General features: G+C 44.3%; 1 protein-coding gene across 11 annotated transcripts in view; it reads left to right on the forward strand.

The window, feature by feature from the left end:
• The window catches only part of celf4 (CUGBP, Elav-like family member 4), an 84,760-nt gene extending 68,738 nt beyond the window's left edge, over window positions 1-16,022 (forward strand). The window contains exons 3-13 of one of the 11 annotated variants that reach the window (XM_076283337.1): window positions 523-571; window positions 4,754-4,882; window positions 5,130-5,209; window positions 5,449-5,589; window positions 6,549-6,687; window positions 6,949-7,101; window positions 7,896-7,991; window positions 9,599-9,661; window positions 10,970-11,044; window positions 12,999-13,142; window positions 15,895-16,022. In XM_076283337.1, coding sequence (XP_076139452.1) covers window positions 523-571; window positions 4,754-4,882; window positions 5,130-5,209; window positions 5,449-5,589; window positions 6,549-6,687; window positions 6,949-7,101; window positions 7,896-7,991; window positions 9,599-9,661; window positions 10,970-11,044; window positions 12,999-13,142; window positions 15,895-16,022 — 1,197 coding nt within the window. Of the gene's footprint in view, window positions 1-522; window positions 577-2,666; window positions 2,692-4,753; window positions 4,883-5,129; window positions 5,216-5,448; window positions 5,597-6,548; window positions 6,701-6,937; window positions 7,102-7,895; window positions 7,992-9,598; window positions 9,665-10,963; window positions 11,045-12,998; window positions 13,143-15,894 lie in introns of those variants that run through there. The other 10 variants (XM_076283342.1, XM_076283340.1, XM_076283341.1 and 7 more) reach the window with 10 other exon arrangements.
• Window positions 16,023-16,224: the final 202 nt, after the last annotated feature.

Consider the following 16,224-nt stretch of genomic DNA (forward strand, 5'->3'; position numbering starts at 1 on the left):
TTCACGGGGCGCCGGACTGAGATTGCAGATTACCTGAACGCTCACACACTCTCTCTCTCACACACACACACACACACATTCATGTACACAGTCACACACATACACAGACTCTTACACACACACAATCTAATCTTCTGTATAAATGCCTATTCGTCACACACACACAGACACAGGCACACACACACACACACACACACACACATACACACAGACACACACACACATAATCTTACACACACACAGTTTCGTTTTCAATCTATTACTGCATTTTCAATTTTACACACTGGTGGAAGCAATCATACATGCAGATGATCAGTAAGATGATTATGGGGAGCTGAATATTTACTGACCAATATACATACATCTTCAGAGGGGTCCACTTATCCTCCGTCAAACAGCAAGACCTGCCTGTGTTCTAATGCCCAGGAAATGCTAACCTTTATCTTTTTTCTCTTCCCTCCCTTTCTCTCTCTCTCTCTCTCTCTCTCTCTCTCTCTCTCTCTCTCTCTCTCTCTCTTACAGATGAACAGGCCAATCCAAGTGAAGCCAGCAGACAGCGAGAGTAGAGGAGGTACTATCACTCACACACACACACACACACACACACACACACACACCCTGAGAGAGAGAGATGAATTCATACACAAATTCAGTTAGACATGTGTTTACCTACATGCACACACAAAGAAGCAGAAGTGCGTGCTAACGGCCAGTCACACACACATGGTCAGAAATCACATGGGCCACATGTTGAGTACAATCTCAATTTAAACTAGCCTTAACATCACACCCACGCAAATACAGTACACAAACACACTCACACACACACACTGTCACTCTGCATCTCCGTCACCATTACCCTTGTGTGTGTGTTTGTCAGCGCCTCACAGACCTGTGTGTCATATTTAACGCCGCCTCGTGATGGTGCTTGACAGCAGAGCCCAGTGGAGACACAGCAACGCCTCAGCAGCATTACATAAACCCTGGCCTCTCCCTGACTCTGTGCGTGTGCGTGGGTGTGTGTGTGTGTGTGTGTGTGTGTGTGTGTGCGTGTGTCTGTGTGTATCTGTGTCTGTCTCTCTCTCTCTGTGAAAGTGTGTGTGTGTGTGTGTGTGTGTGTGTGTGTGTGTGTGTGTGTGTGTGTGTGTGTGTGTGTGTGTGTGTGTGTGTGTGTGTGTGTGTGGGTTTGTGTTCAGACTCTTAGAACATAATCTTGCGCATGTTTTAAGGCACATATCAAAAAAGGAGGGGTGTTGAGTAAAAGAAGTAAGAAAGGAAACAAAGGAAGAGAGGAAATGAAGGAGGAGAGGAAACAAAGGGAGGAAAATGCAGACGAGAGATGAGAATAAAAGGAGATGAGAATAAAAGGAGAACGCAGAAGGGAGGAGGCAAAAGAAGGAGAGATGAGAAAAGGAGAGAGGAAAATAAAAGAGGAAAGGCCAAACAGCAGAAATCTGAAGAGGACAGAAACAGGGGGATAAGAAGAGAGAAGAAGAAAGCAGAGGTGCAGTGAGGTGAGGAGAGGAGGAGAGAGAGCAGAAGGGGAGGGGTAGCAGAGAAGAGATGAGAGGAGATGCGATGAGAGGACAGGAAAGTTGTTGGGAGAATTACTTTGTCCTTTTTCTCCCGGTAGCTTTGGCATTCCCTTAACGGGGATTGATGGAACCGCAGAGGGAAAGAGACTCACAGTGAGAGCTGAGATGTGCCCATCTCCTCTCTCCCTCCTCTTTCTCTCGCCCACCCTCTCTCTCTCTCTGTCTCTCTCTCTCTCTCTCTCTCTAATTAAAGCCTTCTCCCTCGCTCCGTGTCTGACAGATCAATTGCCTACACATAGCTGGAGAGCCGCAGCACCCCTGTAACCCATGCGGTCTCTTCTATCACTCAGCTTTAGAACTGACAGCCAGAATGATTCAAGATGATACAGCAGTTCCTGCAGATATGGCACACAATGCCTGTTGGCAAGACCAAATCAGACCACACATCCCAGAATGCACTATTTCAACGGCTGTTTGCAGGTCATCGTTTTGGATGTGGTTGACGTTATCGTGGAAGGGCAGCTTTGGCCAGTATGTTTTTATCAGGTAGTAACATGATGAAGCCTAACCATGGATTGATGGTATCGCCGTTTGCTTCTGTTGCCTGTGTGTCTGGAAAAGCAGACCAATACAGTATGGTGAGAATCGTGTCATCAGCATCACCTTTTACAATGCATTGCTACGTGTAGATGTCCAGTAACCTGAGATTCGACTACAATTTTAAACATGCAAGAAATTCATTGCAATGTCCATCTATAGATCCTTTGAGGGCATTTATTTTGATATCGGTTTTCATTCATGAAATGAAAACATATTAGAAACAGTAAAGTCACTATAATTCACATCGTGACCTTGGAATTCGTGGAAATTAGCCTGGTTGAATTCACTGTTTCTGAGATCATCCTTTTTGACCAAACATGTGCATCCTTTTCATGGTGTCAGTCGGGGCATTAGGTTTGGGAATGGGAGAAAGGGAGAGAGAGAGAGAGGGAGAGGGAGAGAGAGTAGGAGTGAAAAGAAGGACAGATATGGAGTGAGGGAAGAGAGAGGGAGTAATGGTGAAAGAGAGGACATTGCAATCTCAGTGAGATGAAGAAAAAGAGATGTCTATACAGAAACACACACACACACACTTGTCTCCCCCAGGAGAGGAGTTGTTAGGCTGTCAAGGCAAAGCAGAGTGGCCTCCAATCTCACAGCAATCAGGGAGAAGACACACAGCTGTCTAGAGCACACAGCTTACAGACACACACACACACACACACACACACACACACTGATGTCCATTTACATGCACATAGAATCATGCAGCCATAGAAAAATATCGAAAAATATATTTCACTCGGGGTCTTTGAACTAGAAAATCTAGCGGTCTCCAGGCTATGAAATATAATAACTACTCTTAAACAGCACAGAAAACACAGAGAGTCTCTGAGAAAGTCTCTAATGCAGGAACAGGATCTCAACAGAGCTGAGCGAATGACTGTATGCTAGCATCTATCTGCCTGTGTGAATATATTGTAGGCCCATGTTGGCATCTATCTGCCTGTGTGAATATATTGTAGGCCCATGTTGGCATTTGTATGTTTGTGCAGGTATGTTTACACTGCTGTATGTGTGTGTTTGTATATGTGCACGTGTGTGTGTGTGTTATTGTATGTGTGTGTGTATGTGTGTGTACGGTTGTAAACGCTCCCCTTATGTGAGGCCAAAGAGGAGATTAGTCTTGTCGACTTGGCAAGGACACCCTGTCGGAAAGCGGCAGGAGAGACCCCTGAACACACACTCACACACACACCAGATACACTGGTTCCTGCTGTCCACTAATACTCTCCTACATGCCACACACACACACACACACACTCAAACACATGCTCACTATCCACGATTACCTCAATCCACGTTTGAGCCTCTTCTATTTTTCAAATGCCAGTAAGATGAACAGACATTTTATTTTTTCAGGACTGAAGTAACATACAGACTTTTAAGACAGCCATCATTTCTTATTACACGCACACACTTTGTAAATGTTGACTTGTACACTGATTAATTGCTTTGTTACTTTCTTCTTTTTTCTACTTTAATTCTATATTTAGTATTCTATAGAGTATTCTATACTCTATTTTGCATACTGAAAGACACACACACACACACACACACACACACACACACACACACACACACAGGTCTTGTACACTCAGTGTGTGTCTGTCTCCCAGCTGTTGTTATTGAAGTCTCTTGGCGTTGACTCAGCTATTATGCTTTAATAAAGGCCAGACACAATGCACCTTTTGTTCCCTGCATCTCGATGGGCAAAATAACAATGTCTCAATCTTAGTACTGTCATTGGCACACAAAGAGCTAACAAGAGCTAAAAGGCACTCCGATGGCCGTAAGGCAATGTCCCTAATCAGGGGCACACATTTGGAGTTACACTTACACATAAACACATCCCTCTCTTTCTGTCACTATTTCTCTCTCTATTTCTCACTCTATTTTTTCTCTCTCTCTCTCTCACACACACACACACACACACATATTGAAGTGCACACCTTACAGAGACATCAACCACTATGCCAGGCTTCTAGGCACATTAAAAAGGCTTGTAACTTAATTCATTTTTCATTCATTCACATTCATTTTTATACAGATGTAATTATGTTGAAGTACCTCTGTCAGTGTTTAAGTAACATTTGACAGCTACTCACAAGAACTGTCATAAACATTTACACACCATCTGAAATAGATGTTCGGTTAACGGAGAGTTTAAAGTACAATAAGTATCAAGCTAGGTTAGCTTCAAAATGTGAATTAAATCTGGATTGCTCATATTCACAGTCAGTCCTTGGAAAAGTAAACGTCTCCAGGAAAAATAAATATTTTTGCAGACAGTCTTTATGTGTTAACATCCATACCTGTCTTCAAGCACCAGTGTAGAGCCTTGATAATGCATCTATAGCTACCAATTACATGTGTTACATAAGCTCCTGTTTTGGGCCATTTTGTGATTTTCTCAACATTCATTACTCCTATTTTCTGTGTGCAAGGCTTACAAAGTGTGTGTTTTCATGTCACTACCCAATAATCTTAACACAAATCATATCACAATAACCCAAACCAAAGCCTACACCATCAGCATTCCATAAGCATGATCCACAGAACTAGACTAGTGCAGTCAGATGGTGTGCTGAGGTCCTGAGCTGTGTGTGTGCTTTCAGAAGACAGAAAACTGTTTGTGGGGATGCTGAACAAGCAGCAGTGTGAGGATGATGTGCGGCGCCTCTTTGAGTCCTTCGGTAGCATCGAGGAGTGCACCATTCTTAGGGGTCCTGATGGAAACAGCAAAGGTGAGGCTTTGTGGTTTCGTTGTGGAAATCAACAGGCTTGTTGTGTGGCTATGAATGAGCTGATGGAAATTATATTGACTATAGGAAAACAGGCTGTTCAAAGGATTGAAGGTAGAAATAGGATTAATGCAGAGGATTTTCATCAAACTCTCTCAATATATTTAGCACTCTCTTCTACATTTTCTTTTACACTGTCTCTTTCCTCCTTTTCTCTCTCTCTCTGACTTCCTCTCTCTCCTTCTTGTAGGTTGTGCATTTGTGAAGTATTCATCTCATGCTGAAGCTCAGGCAGCGATTACTGCTCTCCATGGGAGCCAGACCATGCCTGTAAGTGTATGTGGATTTCTTTATATGACATTCATTAAAACACTTGACACATAAAATCACTATTTCTGATTTTGGTCGATATGGATCTTGTAATTTGCCTAATGGATATATTGTTTTTCTGTGTGTGTGTGTGTGTGTGTGTGTGTGTGTGTGTGTGTGTATGTGCGTGCGTGGGCGTGGGCGTGTGTGTCTGTTTATGTGGGTTTGTGTGTGCGTGGGCGTGTGTGTGTGTGTATCAGGGTGCCTCCTCCAGTCTGGTGGTGAAGTTTGCCGACACTGATAAGGAGCGCACCATCCGGCGCATGCAGCAGATGGCTGGTCAGATGGGCATCTTTAACCCCATGGCCCTGCAGTTCGGCGCCTACGGAGCCTACGCGCAGGCAAGACCTCTCTCGCTCTCTCCCCGCACCTCTTTCCCTCCCTTCCTCTCTCCCTCCCTCCTTCTCTTGTCCTCTCTGTCTTCTTTCCTCTCCCTCCCTCTGCAGTAATTTATAAGCAGAACCTCATCAACAGTGTGCTACTGTGCAGCAGCCCCAAGGACAAAAAAGCCTTATGCAACCGGCTATACCCTCCTGCACAGATGAACTAATGTGTCTGTTATGGGCTTAATTGTGCGTCACGCTAGGCACATGCGCTATTACATTTGATCGCGTCTATAATGTTATACATGTCTTATGAAGCCCTTATATGTCGGAGCCCCCATCTGCGGAGTACTGTATAGAATATCATAGACACACGAGTAGCCTGCATGCATCTGATATGAAAGTCCCTCAAGAGGGAAGCACTGAGTGGTGTTCTCCGCGCTCCGTCTGTCAGCGTGGGGACGCGAGATCACTCCTGTCAACATCGTGCGGCTGCTGGTCAGTGCTGCTCAGAGAGTGGGGCTCCGTTACGGCATGGAGCTCAAAACATCAGCAACAAAGCAGTCATATAAACGCTCCGTGCCACGCCGCGCAGACACTTTACAGGCCTGCGCGCGCTGTCCAGCAGAAGAGCCGCTTTATGATTATTTTATGAAAAGTGTCAAATGCGTCAAATCTAAAAAGTGCAGTGCTGAGAATGGGAACGCACACTGGCCCCATTTGCTCTTGTCTGTCTCTGTGTGTGTGTGTGTGTGTGTGTGTGTGTGTGTGTGTGTGTGTGTGCACGCGTGTACTGTATGTGTGTGTTTTCCTCTCTTGTCAGCCCAAATGAATGTAGTGCAGTTTTTTGTTTTTGTTCTCGTTCCTCAGAATGTTTCTTACTGACCGATACTATGAATTCGATCTTTATCTCTGTGTCCCTGTGCATTGACTATGAATTAAATCTCTATATCTATGTCCCTCTATCTTTGTGTCAGGTGCAGCAGCAGGCTGCTCTGATGGCGTCGGTAGGGCAGGGTGGCTACCTGAGCCCCATGGCTGCGTTTGCTGCCGCTCAGATGCAGCACATGGCCACCATCAACGGTCTGCCAGGAGCCCCTATGACCCCCACGTCAGGTAAGACACACACACACACACACACACACACACACACACACACACACACACACACACACAGAGAGAGAGAGAGAGAGAGAGAGAGAGAAAGAGAGAGTGAGCGTACCTTAGTCATTATCAAAAATACAGTATATTAATATGGGAAAATATTAATATACACAGCAGCATGTCTACACACATACACACAGACACACAGTACATACTGTGGCTCACCTGTTGCTCCTCCTCCTCGTCCTCCTCCTCCTCCTGTCACCTCCTCAGGTGGTAGTACTCCTCCAGGTATCACGGCTCCCACGGTGACCAGCATCCCCTCCCCCATCAGCGTGAACGGCTTCACCGGCCTCCCCCCACCACAGGCCAACGGTCAGCCCCCTGCCGAGGCCGTCTTCACCAACGGCATACACCCCTACCCAGGTAAGTGCTGAACACTTTTACACACAAACGCGCGCACACACTCACACACACACACACACACACACACACACACACAGTGCTGCAATCAGTCATTATTACTCCTCAGGTAAGCAATGGAATATACTGTAATCATACATTCAAAATAATGAATTTTAGCATGTGACACATGTTGCACAAACCTTTACCCAAACATTTACCCTGAACAATGCACACTGACATCCACACATGTACTTAGCTTAAGTAATAACAGCCTGCCTCATTTAGCAACACCACTCACACACGCCTTACTTGTTAAATTGCACTGCTCACATCATTTTAGTTACACAAGCTTTTACACAATTCAGGAAAACACACACACACAGTCACGAATCTTATTAATCATGCTCACAGAATTACACTCCACTGCACTGTTATCAAGGTTACACAACAAAGCAGCACCCTATTGTGTTTGTGTGTGTGTGTGTTGTGTGAATGTGTGTGTGTATGTGGAAGTGTGTTTTGTGAGCGAGCGAGCGAGTGATCTCCTCGGACTTGACACAAAAACCTTGAACATAGCCGAGCCCTTTGAAGATGTTTGTGTGAGCGCTGTGTGCTTGAGCGTAGCAAAGCAGGAGGAAGACTTTGTGTTCGGGGGCAACCCTGCTGCCGGCCCATCTGCATGCCAATGCTGTGTCCGCCGCGCTCGCCTGAGAGCGTCCAGCCAAGCCGGCCGGCCGGCCAGTGCCCGTTGTTGTGCCACCTGGCAGGCAGAGTCCAGCACTGAGTGTCTGAGTGTTCTTCTGATTGTCTCCCAGTCTTGCAGGAGGTGGTGTTTAGGGAGGACTCGGAGAAGGCTCCCCGCAGCTGTTTTGGGGTGCAGGGCAGCTGTTTCCTGTCCCCACTCTCTGAAGGTATCAGACACCCCACCCCCCTCTTTTACCCCCACCCCCCTTCCCTCTATTCTGTTCCTGGTGTCCGGTACACACCCAACCCAACCTGACCCCACCCTGACCCAACACCCCCCTACTTCCCCTGTCTGGCTGTTAGTGCGACCTTCAGTGTTGTATTTGTGTATCAGTGAGGCACCTATGTGTGTACAGTATGTGTGTGTGTGTGTGTCAGTAAGTGCATGCATATTGCCAAATGGAGTAAAACTGCTAAGTGTTTGTGTGTGTGTGTGTGTATCTGTTTAAAACTTTGTTGTTAACGTGGTCTTCCCTTATGTGCATGCTGTTCAGCTTTCTAGAGTAGATCTGGTGTTAAGTTCTAGGAAGTTGAACCAAAATGAAAACATTCCAACAGTGTTACAGTCGAGATGGCATAAATAATCTATCTACATGTATTTTAGAGTACTCTTGATGGTCTCTGTCTGTGGTCTAAGTAGAAAAGTTGTTGTGATGTTACCAGCTTAGATGCACGCAGCTTAGATGACACAGCAGGGCAATCCAGTTGGCAGAGGTCCTATTTCATGTTTGTTTATCTTACTTTAACTTCTCTGAAAACGCTGCATAGTGGTGTTTATGTGATGGTGTGTAATACTCTGTGTGTGTGTGTGTGTGTGTGTGTGTGTGTGTGTGTGTGTGTGTGTGTGTGTGTGTGTGTGTGTGTACCAGAGTCTGTGAAGGGGTTTGCAAATAGTTGTCAAAAAGTTTCTCCAACAGATGTGCCAATTTCCAGATACTTAAATCCTTATAAAAAAATGAATGCGAATGAATGCAAAATGAATCAAGTTACAAGCCTCTTAAATGAGCCTGAAAGTCTGGCACAGTGGCTGATGTCTCAGTAAGGTGTGCAGTTGAATGTGTGTGTGTGTGTGTGTGTGTGTGTGTGTGTGTGTGTGTGTGTGTGTGTGTGTGTGTGTGTGTGTGTGTGTACTGTATTGGTGTGTGAGGGGGTGTTGGTGGGTAGGGAGGGGTTACAAGCCTCTTAAATGAGCCTGAAACTAAGACTTATGTCTTAGTAAGGCATACTCTATCTCTCTCTGTGCGTGAGTGTGTGTGTGTGTGTGTGTGTGTGTGTGTGTGTGTGTGTGTGTGTGTGTGGAGGCTGAGTAGTGATTGATGGGCCGTGAGTGGGGCCAGTGCTATATTGTTCTGCGCTGCACTCAGTACCTCTGGAAGTTTGTAGCAGCACTAAGGCAACTTTTGGCAAGAAGAGCTCAGCTGTGCCAGAGGTCTTAATTGTTTGGGGAAGCTGGAGTGAGGGAGGACGGATGAAAAGAGAGAAAGAGAGAGAAGGTAAAGTGGGGGTGGAGGGAGAGAGAAAGAGAGAGGGAGGGAGGAAGAAGGGAGCAGAGAGTGTGAGGTGGAGGGAGAGTGAGATATTAGGTTGTAGCTGGTCCGTGATGTCAAAGCAAACACATCCTGTGTTCTCGTGTGTTTGTCTTCTTCCTCATCTTTTTCTCTTCCACCTTTCTCTCCCTCTATCTATTCCTGTCACTGTCACTTACTCATTCTCTCTCTCTCTTCACATTCTTTCTCTCTTTTCCCACTCCGTCTCTCTCTCTTTCTCTCTGCAGCTCAGAGTCCAACTGCAGCTGATCCCCTTCAGCAGGCTTATGCCGGAGTTCAGCAGTATGCAGGTCTGTTCCTCACTGTGTGTGTGTGTGTGTGTGTGTGTGTGTGTGTGTGTGTCTTGTCTGTTTTATGAGACAGATTGAAAGGAAAAAAGAATGATGAATGATTTAGAGTTTAGAGAGAGTCAAGAGAGACAGAGAATGGATGAAAAAGAGGGAGACAGAGAGAGAACGGCACCATGATGGAAATGCAGGAAGAAATTAAAAAGCAATGGAGAGCAAGAAAGAGACAGATGAAGTCAGAGAAAAAGTTTATGAAAGAGACAGATGCATGGAAAGAGAGAGAGAAACTGACAGTCAGAGAAAGAAAGTCATACACACAGAGAGAGAGAGAGAGAGACATATTAAGAGAGAGGAAGAGAAAAAGAGATGGAGAGAGAGACAGACAGACATACCGAGAGAGACAGAGAGAGACAGACCAACAGAGAAAGAAAGAGAGAGAGAATGGTGCAGTGTGTGGAGGAGAGTTAGGGCAGTGTGGTTGTCAGGCTGAGGGGTGCCACAGTGTGTAATCAGCGGCGGGTCTCAGTGCAGGGGGTGAGGGTGGCTCACTCACACAGCACAGCAGCGCTTTAAAGCATCCGCCATGCTAAACTAAGCACCTCACAACGGCCACGCCATGTTGACCATGCCTACAGTACATATCAAACATACACTCTCTTTCTCTCAGACAAACACACGAACGCACGCAAACATTTCAAAATCTGTAGACACACATACCCCACAGAAGAGACAGAATAATTTTACAATGTGGGCCATTAACATGAACGTTAATAGTTGCTATAGGGACGTTACGTCTAAACGATTACTGTTGCGAGGCAAAAAGCACTGACAACGCGGTAGCGTTGCCTATTGCAATTAAATCTGGAGCATCCTACACAATGGCCATGTATTGATCCAAAATGAATAGCATGAGCAATTACAGCCCATGTTATTGATTTTTTTCCTCGAGTAAAAGGTTCTGCAAACACAACATCAGTCAGTAAATCTGTTCCTTATTGTGTAGACTGAGCAGTGCTGCTCACCATGGACACTGTCTAGGTTTATGCAAAAAGAAGCGATGTTTGGCGTCTGAGAATTTGTCTGGTAATATGGATAGTGTAGACTAGAACCAGCCAGATACATTCTTTTCGGTTGAAATTCAACAGATTCAATTTAAATGTAATGTTTGTTTGATTTATTTTATTTAAGATTTATACCTGGGTTATTGTTATTGTAGTATTTGAGTGTGACTGAAACATTTGTTCCCATATACAGTATATCTGCTGTGTGTGTTGTGTGTGTTACCTGACCTCTGTGCGTGTGTCTCAGCAGCCTACCCAGCATACGGTCAGATCAGCCAGGCCTTTCCCCAGCCTCCTCCCCTAATCCCACAACAGCAGAGAGAAGGTGAGACACACACACACACACACACACACACACACACACACACACACACACACACACACACACACACACACACACACACTACAGTCATATTATATAGAAGCATATTGCAAACAGTCATCACTTTGTAACACAAAAGAGACATGCCCACTCTTTCAGGACATGGAAATTAGATGGGTAATGCTCTCATGCATTCAAGGGCTGTGGTTTATTTTTAAATGACCTTAGGCCCAATGTCGATAATTAATGAATTTCCTAATCAATTTTAAGGTTTTTAATGCAGTATATTTCTCTCAGGAATATGTTATAATATTACCCACCATCATTGGATAGCGCAACTATATCTGCTCGTGTCAGAGGTATATTGTATAATTCCGTTACTTAATTCCAAGCATACAGTATAGTCTCTGATGCTACTTAAAGTAAAGCACGTCTGAGGGTAATAATTTGGAGTTAATGTGACGCTACAGCTGGCCTTGCTAATTTAAAGGAAACTGCTAGATTTCTAACAGACTTTTGTTTGCTTGGATTTATTTCAGGGTTTTTAGGGACATTGTGAGGGAGTCTGCTTTGTAAGCATTTGGTCCACTAGACATTTATTCTTCGAAAGAACTTTAAAAGAACCCTGGGATACGTTAATGCTCAAGTACTGTACCCAAAATAAGACCCATTCTGTCATTTTTCTGCATGCTTTCCTTTTTACTCATCTTTTTCCTTGAGCCTCCTTGCTTTCTCTCTCGTAGACACAATCAAAAGCAGACATGCTCACAAACACAAAGAGATACTTTGATTTAAACTTATATTACATATTGAATATACCCTCTAACCCTCCAAAAGGTAATTTATTCATTTTCCTCGCTGTTATGATTTATGCTTTAGATTAATTTTATATCATGCTCATTTCTGTCAAATGGTGCTTATATAACGGGAGAGAATATATCGCTGAACAATGACTATGGTATTTCTTAATGCACATTATTATATTTTCCTTTAGTTATTTGCATTACCGTGTTTACCCTTACTTGCAATCTAATTTCCCTGCCTCCCAATGGTATTCTGCTGATAACATAATCCAAAGAATAATTTATCACTGTTTGTTCTCTGTAGGAACTGCAAGCTTTCAAAACTTCCCCCCCCCCCCCCTTTCTCAGGCCAGTCATTAAAGTCAGTTTGAGTTTGCACTTCATAGTCTGCCACCGCCTAATGCATGAAATGTATTGCGAGGCGGGTTTGAACATTAAATGTATTATTAAGAGGCTTATATTAAATGCATTATGAACAGGGAGTTCATAATTGAATGTGTTGCCCAGTCGTCTTAATACCTCATGTCAAGGCGGCGCTTTAGCAGAAGCTTCCTCTGAGGGGTTTCTTCAGTAGTCGTCAGCACTTAGCGTGGCATCGCATAGCCTCCCCATTGACTCCCTCCAGTGGCCACTCTGCTTAAATGGGGCTAATGCCTTTAGCCAGCAGGGCAGTGCACAGAGACAAGCCTAGCACCATGAGGGATGTGTACAAACTACTAAAGCAATGAGGGGAAAACACAATTGAAGTTTCACTCAGTTCATCACAGTCAATAGAAGCTATACATTACGACTGGTCAGTATCCTATTAATGTGTCTGTGTGTGTGTGTGTGTGTATGTGGGAGCGCCCACTGCTATCACTTACATCCAGAAATGTTGCTGTATGGGCGCCTTGGGCCCTTTTTGGAGGTACTTCCTGTAAATGAAGTTCTTTATTTTCTTGACTTTATTATTTGTTTTTAGTAATACTTGGGGTTTAGATTTGGCTTAAGATTGTAAATGCACACAAATGTACAGTGCTAGTAAAAAAAAGTCTCTACTCTAAAAGCTTTCCCCCTCTTTCTTATCTCTCTCTCTGTCTATCTCTCTGTCTTTGTTCTTGTGTTTTCTCTCTCCCTCCCCCCCATCCCCCCATCCCCCCCTCTCTTCCCCGCAGGGCCAGAAGGTTGCAACCTGTTCATCTATCACCTCCCTCAGGAGTTTGGGGATGGCGAGCTCATGCAGATGTTCCTGCCTTTCGGTAATGTCATCTCCTCCAAAGTGTTTGTGGATCGCGCGACAAACCAAAGTAAATGCTTTGGTGGGTAAAAACGCTAAGCCACTTAAAACAAACAAACAAACAAAGAACTGTAACCCAGCTTCCTTCCTGACTCTTGACCCATCACTACTCTCTCACTAACGACTCCACTGACCTCATTTCCTCACCACAGCCAGGCCTCCACTTGATGCGACTCACCTCCTCGTCTGTTCTTGTCTCGCACCAGCCAGTTCGGATAAGGGTGGACATTTGTTGTGTCAATTCAGGGACTGACAGGGCTATTTTAAGCAGACTCTTTGCTTGGACCCACCATAGAAAAAAAAAACTATTATAGTTCTGATGTGAACCCTTTTCTGTCTTTCTCTGACCTTCACAGGAAGGAACCTTTATAGAACTCTAATGGCCAGAACTGGTAGGCCTACCCAAATCAAATGTATGAGATACATGCATCATACATGTAACCCTTTGAAAAAAAGGTTCTACATGAACTCTTTTCTATAGGAAGACCATTTGCCTTGTGGGAACCGTTTGAAGCAGGCATTTCTATGGGGGCCAAGCTAAAGAGTGTGAAGACAGGGCAGATCACAGACCTGAGTGACAGGCAGCCTGCATCCCTCTGAGTGACAGATTTGTGATTATAGTCTCCACAGCATCAGGCTTCATCAGCAACCTTGTAACGTGCAGTTAGCTGGTGGACAGGAGGGCATTTCAGTGTCATTCCCATGCCCACTAGCCACTAAGGTTTGCACTGATAAAGATGTCAGGATTCACAGTTTGATTGGCCTAAATGTGCATGCACATTTGGAAAAAAAACATACTGGGTCTTATGAATGCATTTACATATTTGCATGGCAGACTGCAGATCTTGCCTTTGCGGTATGTCTTTAATGCTAAGCTACTGCACAGCTTTGACACCAATGTCACGACTATTTGATATTTGAGGCAGTCATCCCCTTAAAAGCACACAGCAAGGATCATCAATGAAGTATGAATGACCCAGGGGACGTACAAATAGCATATAAATATTCCCAGTTATTACACTGAATCACAATAGGCCTGTATTACTAGTGACAGGAACAGACTTGTTTCAGAAGATTTCTTATCCTTCTTTCCACTCTTTTTTTTCTTTCTGTCTCTTTCTCTGTCTCTCTTTCTGATGTAAGCAAAGTTTAAAGTGTGCTGGCAGTGTAGATCATTCCACCTCTTCACCACGCTCACCAACTTCCTTTTCAGGCCTCTCCCTTTAAAACAAACATGTATTTTTCTCCTCTAGACGTTCCGTCCGCAGCGGCACAAAGCCATTAGCCAGAGATCAGGTGCAGGAAATCATTGCGCAGATTTCGTTAACGGACCCTAATTAGGCATGAAATGAGATATGATGCCACCAAAGAAAAGTCTCATTCCAGGCAATTTCACAGCAAGTGAGGGAATTGTGTTCAAGCTCCCTGTTTCACACAGGGCTGTTGCGAGACGACTGCAAGCAGCGAATCAGGAAATAGCGTCTGAGAGTAGAGCATGGCAGCACAGGGACGGCCTCCCTTGGGTCTCTTGTCTACGGCGTGTCTAGAGTGCCTTTCATTTGCTTTGTTTGCTCGCAACCTCAGCTGTAGCTGTATGCAATGCTATGTGGGTAGCCACTGTTGTATAATGTATATATACACAACAGTTCACAACCCATTATGTTAAATACTATATTAATAAAAGTCCCGCTGCTAACATCTACATGTGCTGCAGCAGGCATGCTAAGTTATTACAAGTATTTTTTTTTTTACTGGTTATGGTTTAGGCTTTATAGTATTGAACATGGCATATCTGTACACATTTGCTATTTGATGTTTTGCTAAAGTAGGGCAGACCATGAACTTGGATTGTATGCCTCTTGCATCAGATGACAGAATCAAGACAGCGTTGACAAAAGCCTTTGCTGCTAGGTTATCATTTTTACTGATGATGATGGGTTTATTTAATTTTTTTCTACATTTCAGAAAATTTAACCTCATGTTACATGCCATACATGCCATACACATTTCAAGATGTACTTAGACCTATTTTGTATGCATAATCTTCACTTTATTTGCAGGGAAAGTGCTTCTTTTACTAACAAATTTGTAGATCTGCCAAACGTAATGCAAAGCTATTTCTGGTTGATGTTTTTTTCCACTTAGATGCACAATAGCCTACAATTTCGCTAAAAGATTGGTGGGCCTTATTAGTAAATCTGATATAAGCAATATATGTGTTATTTGATAAATTGGCCCAGTTCAGTAACGTTTATAAGTGCTGTTAGTTGACCCTGTGTGCTGTGTTAATGGTGGTGTAGTTTTGCATGTTCAGTATTTGTGCTGTGAGTTAATGATCTGATGTTGTATGATATTGTATTGCCATTGCTGTTGCATATCTCACTTGTTGTTGATTGCGTAATGCCTAATTCAGCTTGTTTAATAGATGTGTTCAATGGATGTGTGTACTAGTGTTTTGTTTGATATCCCAAGTAACTTGTGTTTGCTGCCCTTTTCTCTCTCCACCATCTCTCTCCTTCCCATCTTTCCTTTTTGTGTCATGGCTATCCAACTCTCTCACTTTGTCATTTTCACGGTCTTCTTGCCTTCTTTTCATTCACTAACTCTCTACACTTCTTTACAATTCCTCTTTATCCACCATTTGTTGGTCCCCTGTTTCTTCTACCTGGTGCTAACCTCTCCTGCCTTCTCTGTCTCCATTTCTTTCTCTCCCTCCCTCACTCTATCTCTTTCTCTCTCTCTCTCTACCTCCATTCCCTTCATTCCTCACACAGGCTTTGTGAGTTTTGATAATCCGGGCAGTGCCCAGGCTGCCATCCAGTCCATGAACGGCTTCCAGATTGGAATGAAGAGGCTGAAGGTGCAGCTCAAGAGGCCGAAGGACGCCAATCGCCCATATTAACCCCCACCCCACCCCCTTCACCACCCCTCCACCCTGGGGGTGGGATTCCACCGCTGTGCACAGGGAACAACAGGTAAAGCACCGGTTTAGTCCTCTGGATCCTAGAGTCCACTGCTCAGCATGACGCAGGATTGGGTTTCTGAATCCAGTTTTTGGGCCAACTAGTCCAGTATATTTTTGGTGTCTCGGAGTAACCTCTCTA

This window comes from Alosa pseudoharengus, unplaced genomic scaffold, assembly GCF_046254945.1.
Source record: "Alosa pseudoharengus isolate Yale_2024_CS ecotype anadromous, Long Island Sound unplaced genomic scaffold, YU_APseudo_1.1 YU_APseudo_1.1_scf_14, whole genome shotgun sequence".
In the NCBI taxonomy this organism is placed as follows: Eukaryota; Metazoa; Chordata; class Actinopteri; order Clupeiformes; family Clupeidae; genus Alosa; species Alosa pseudoharengus.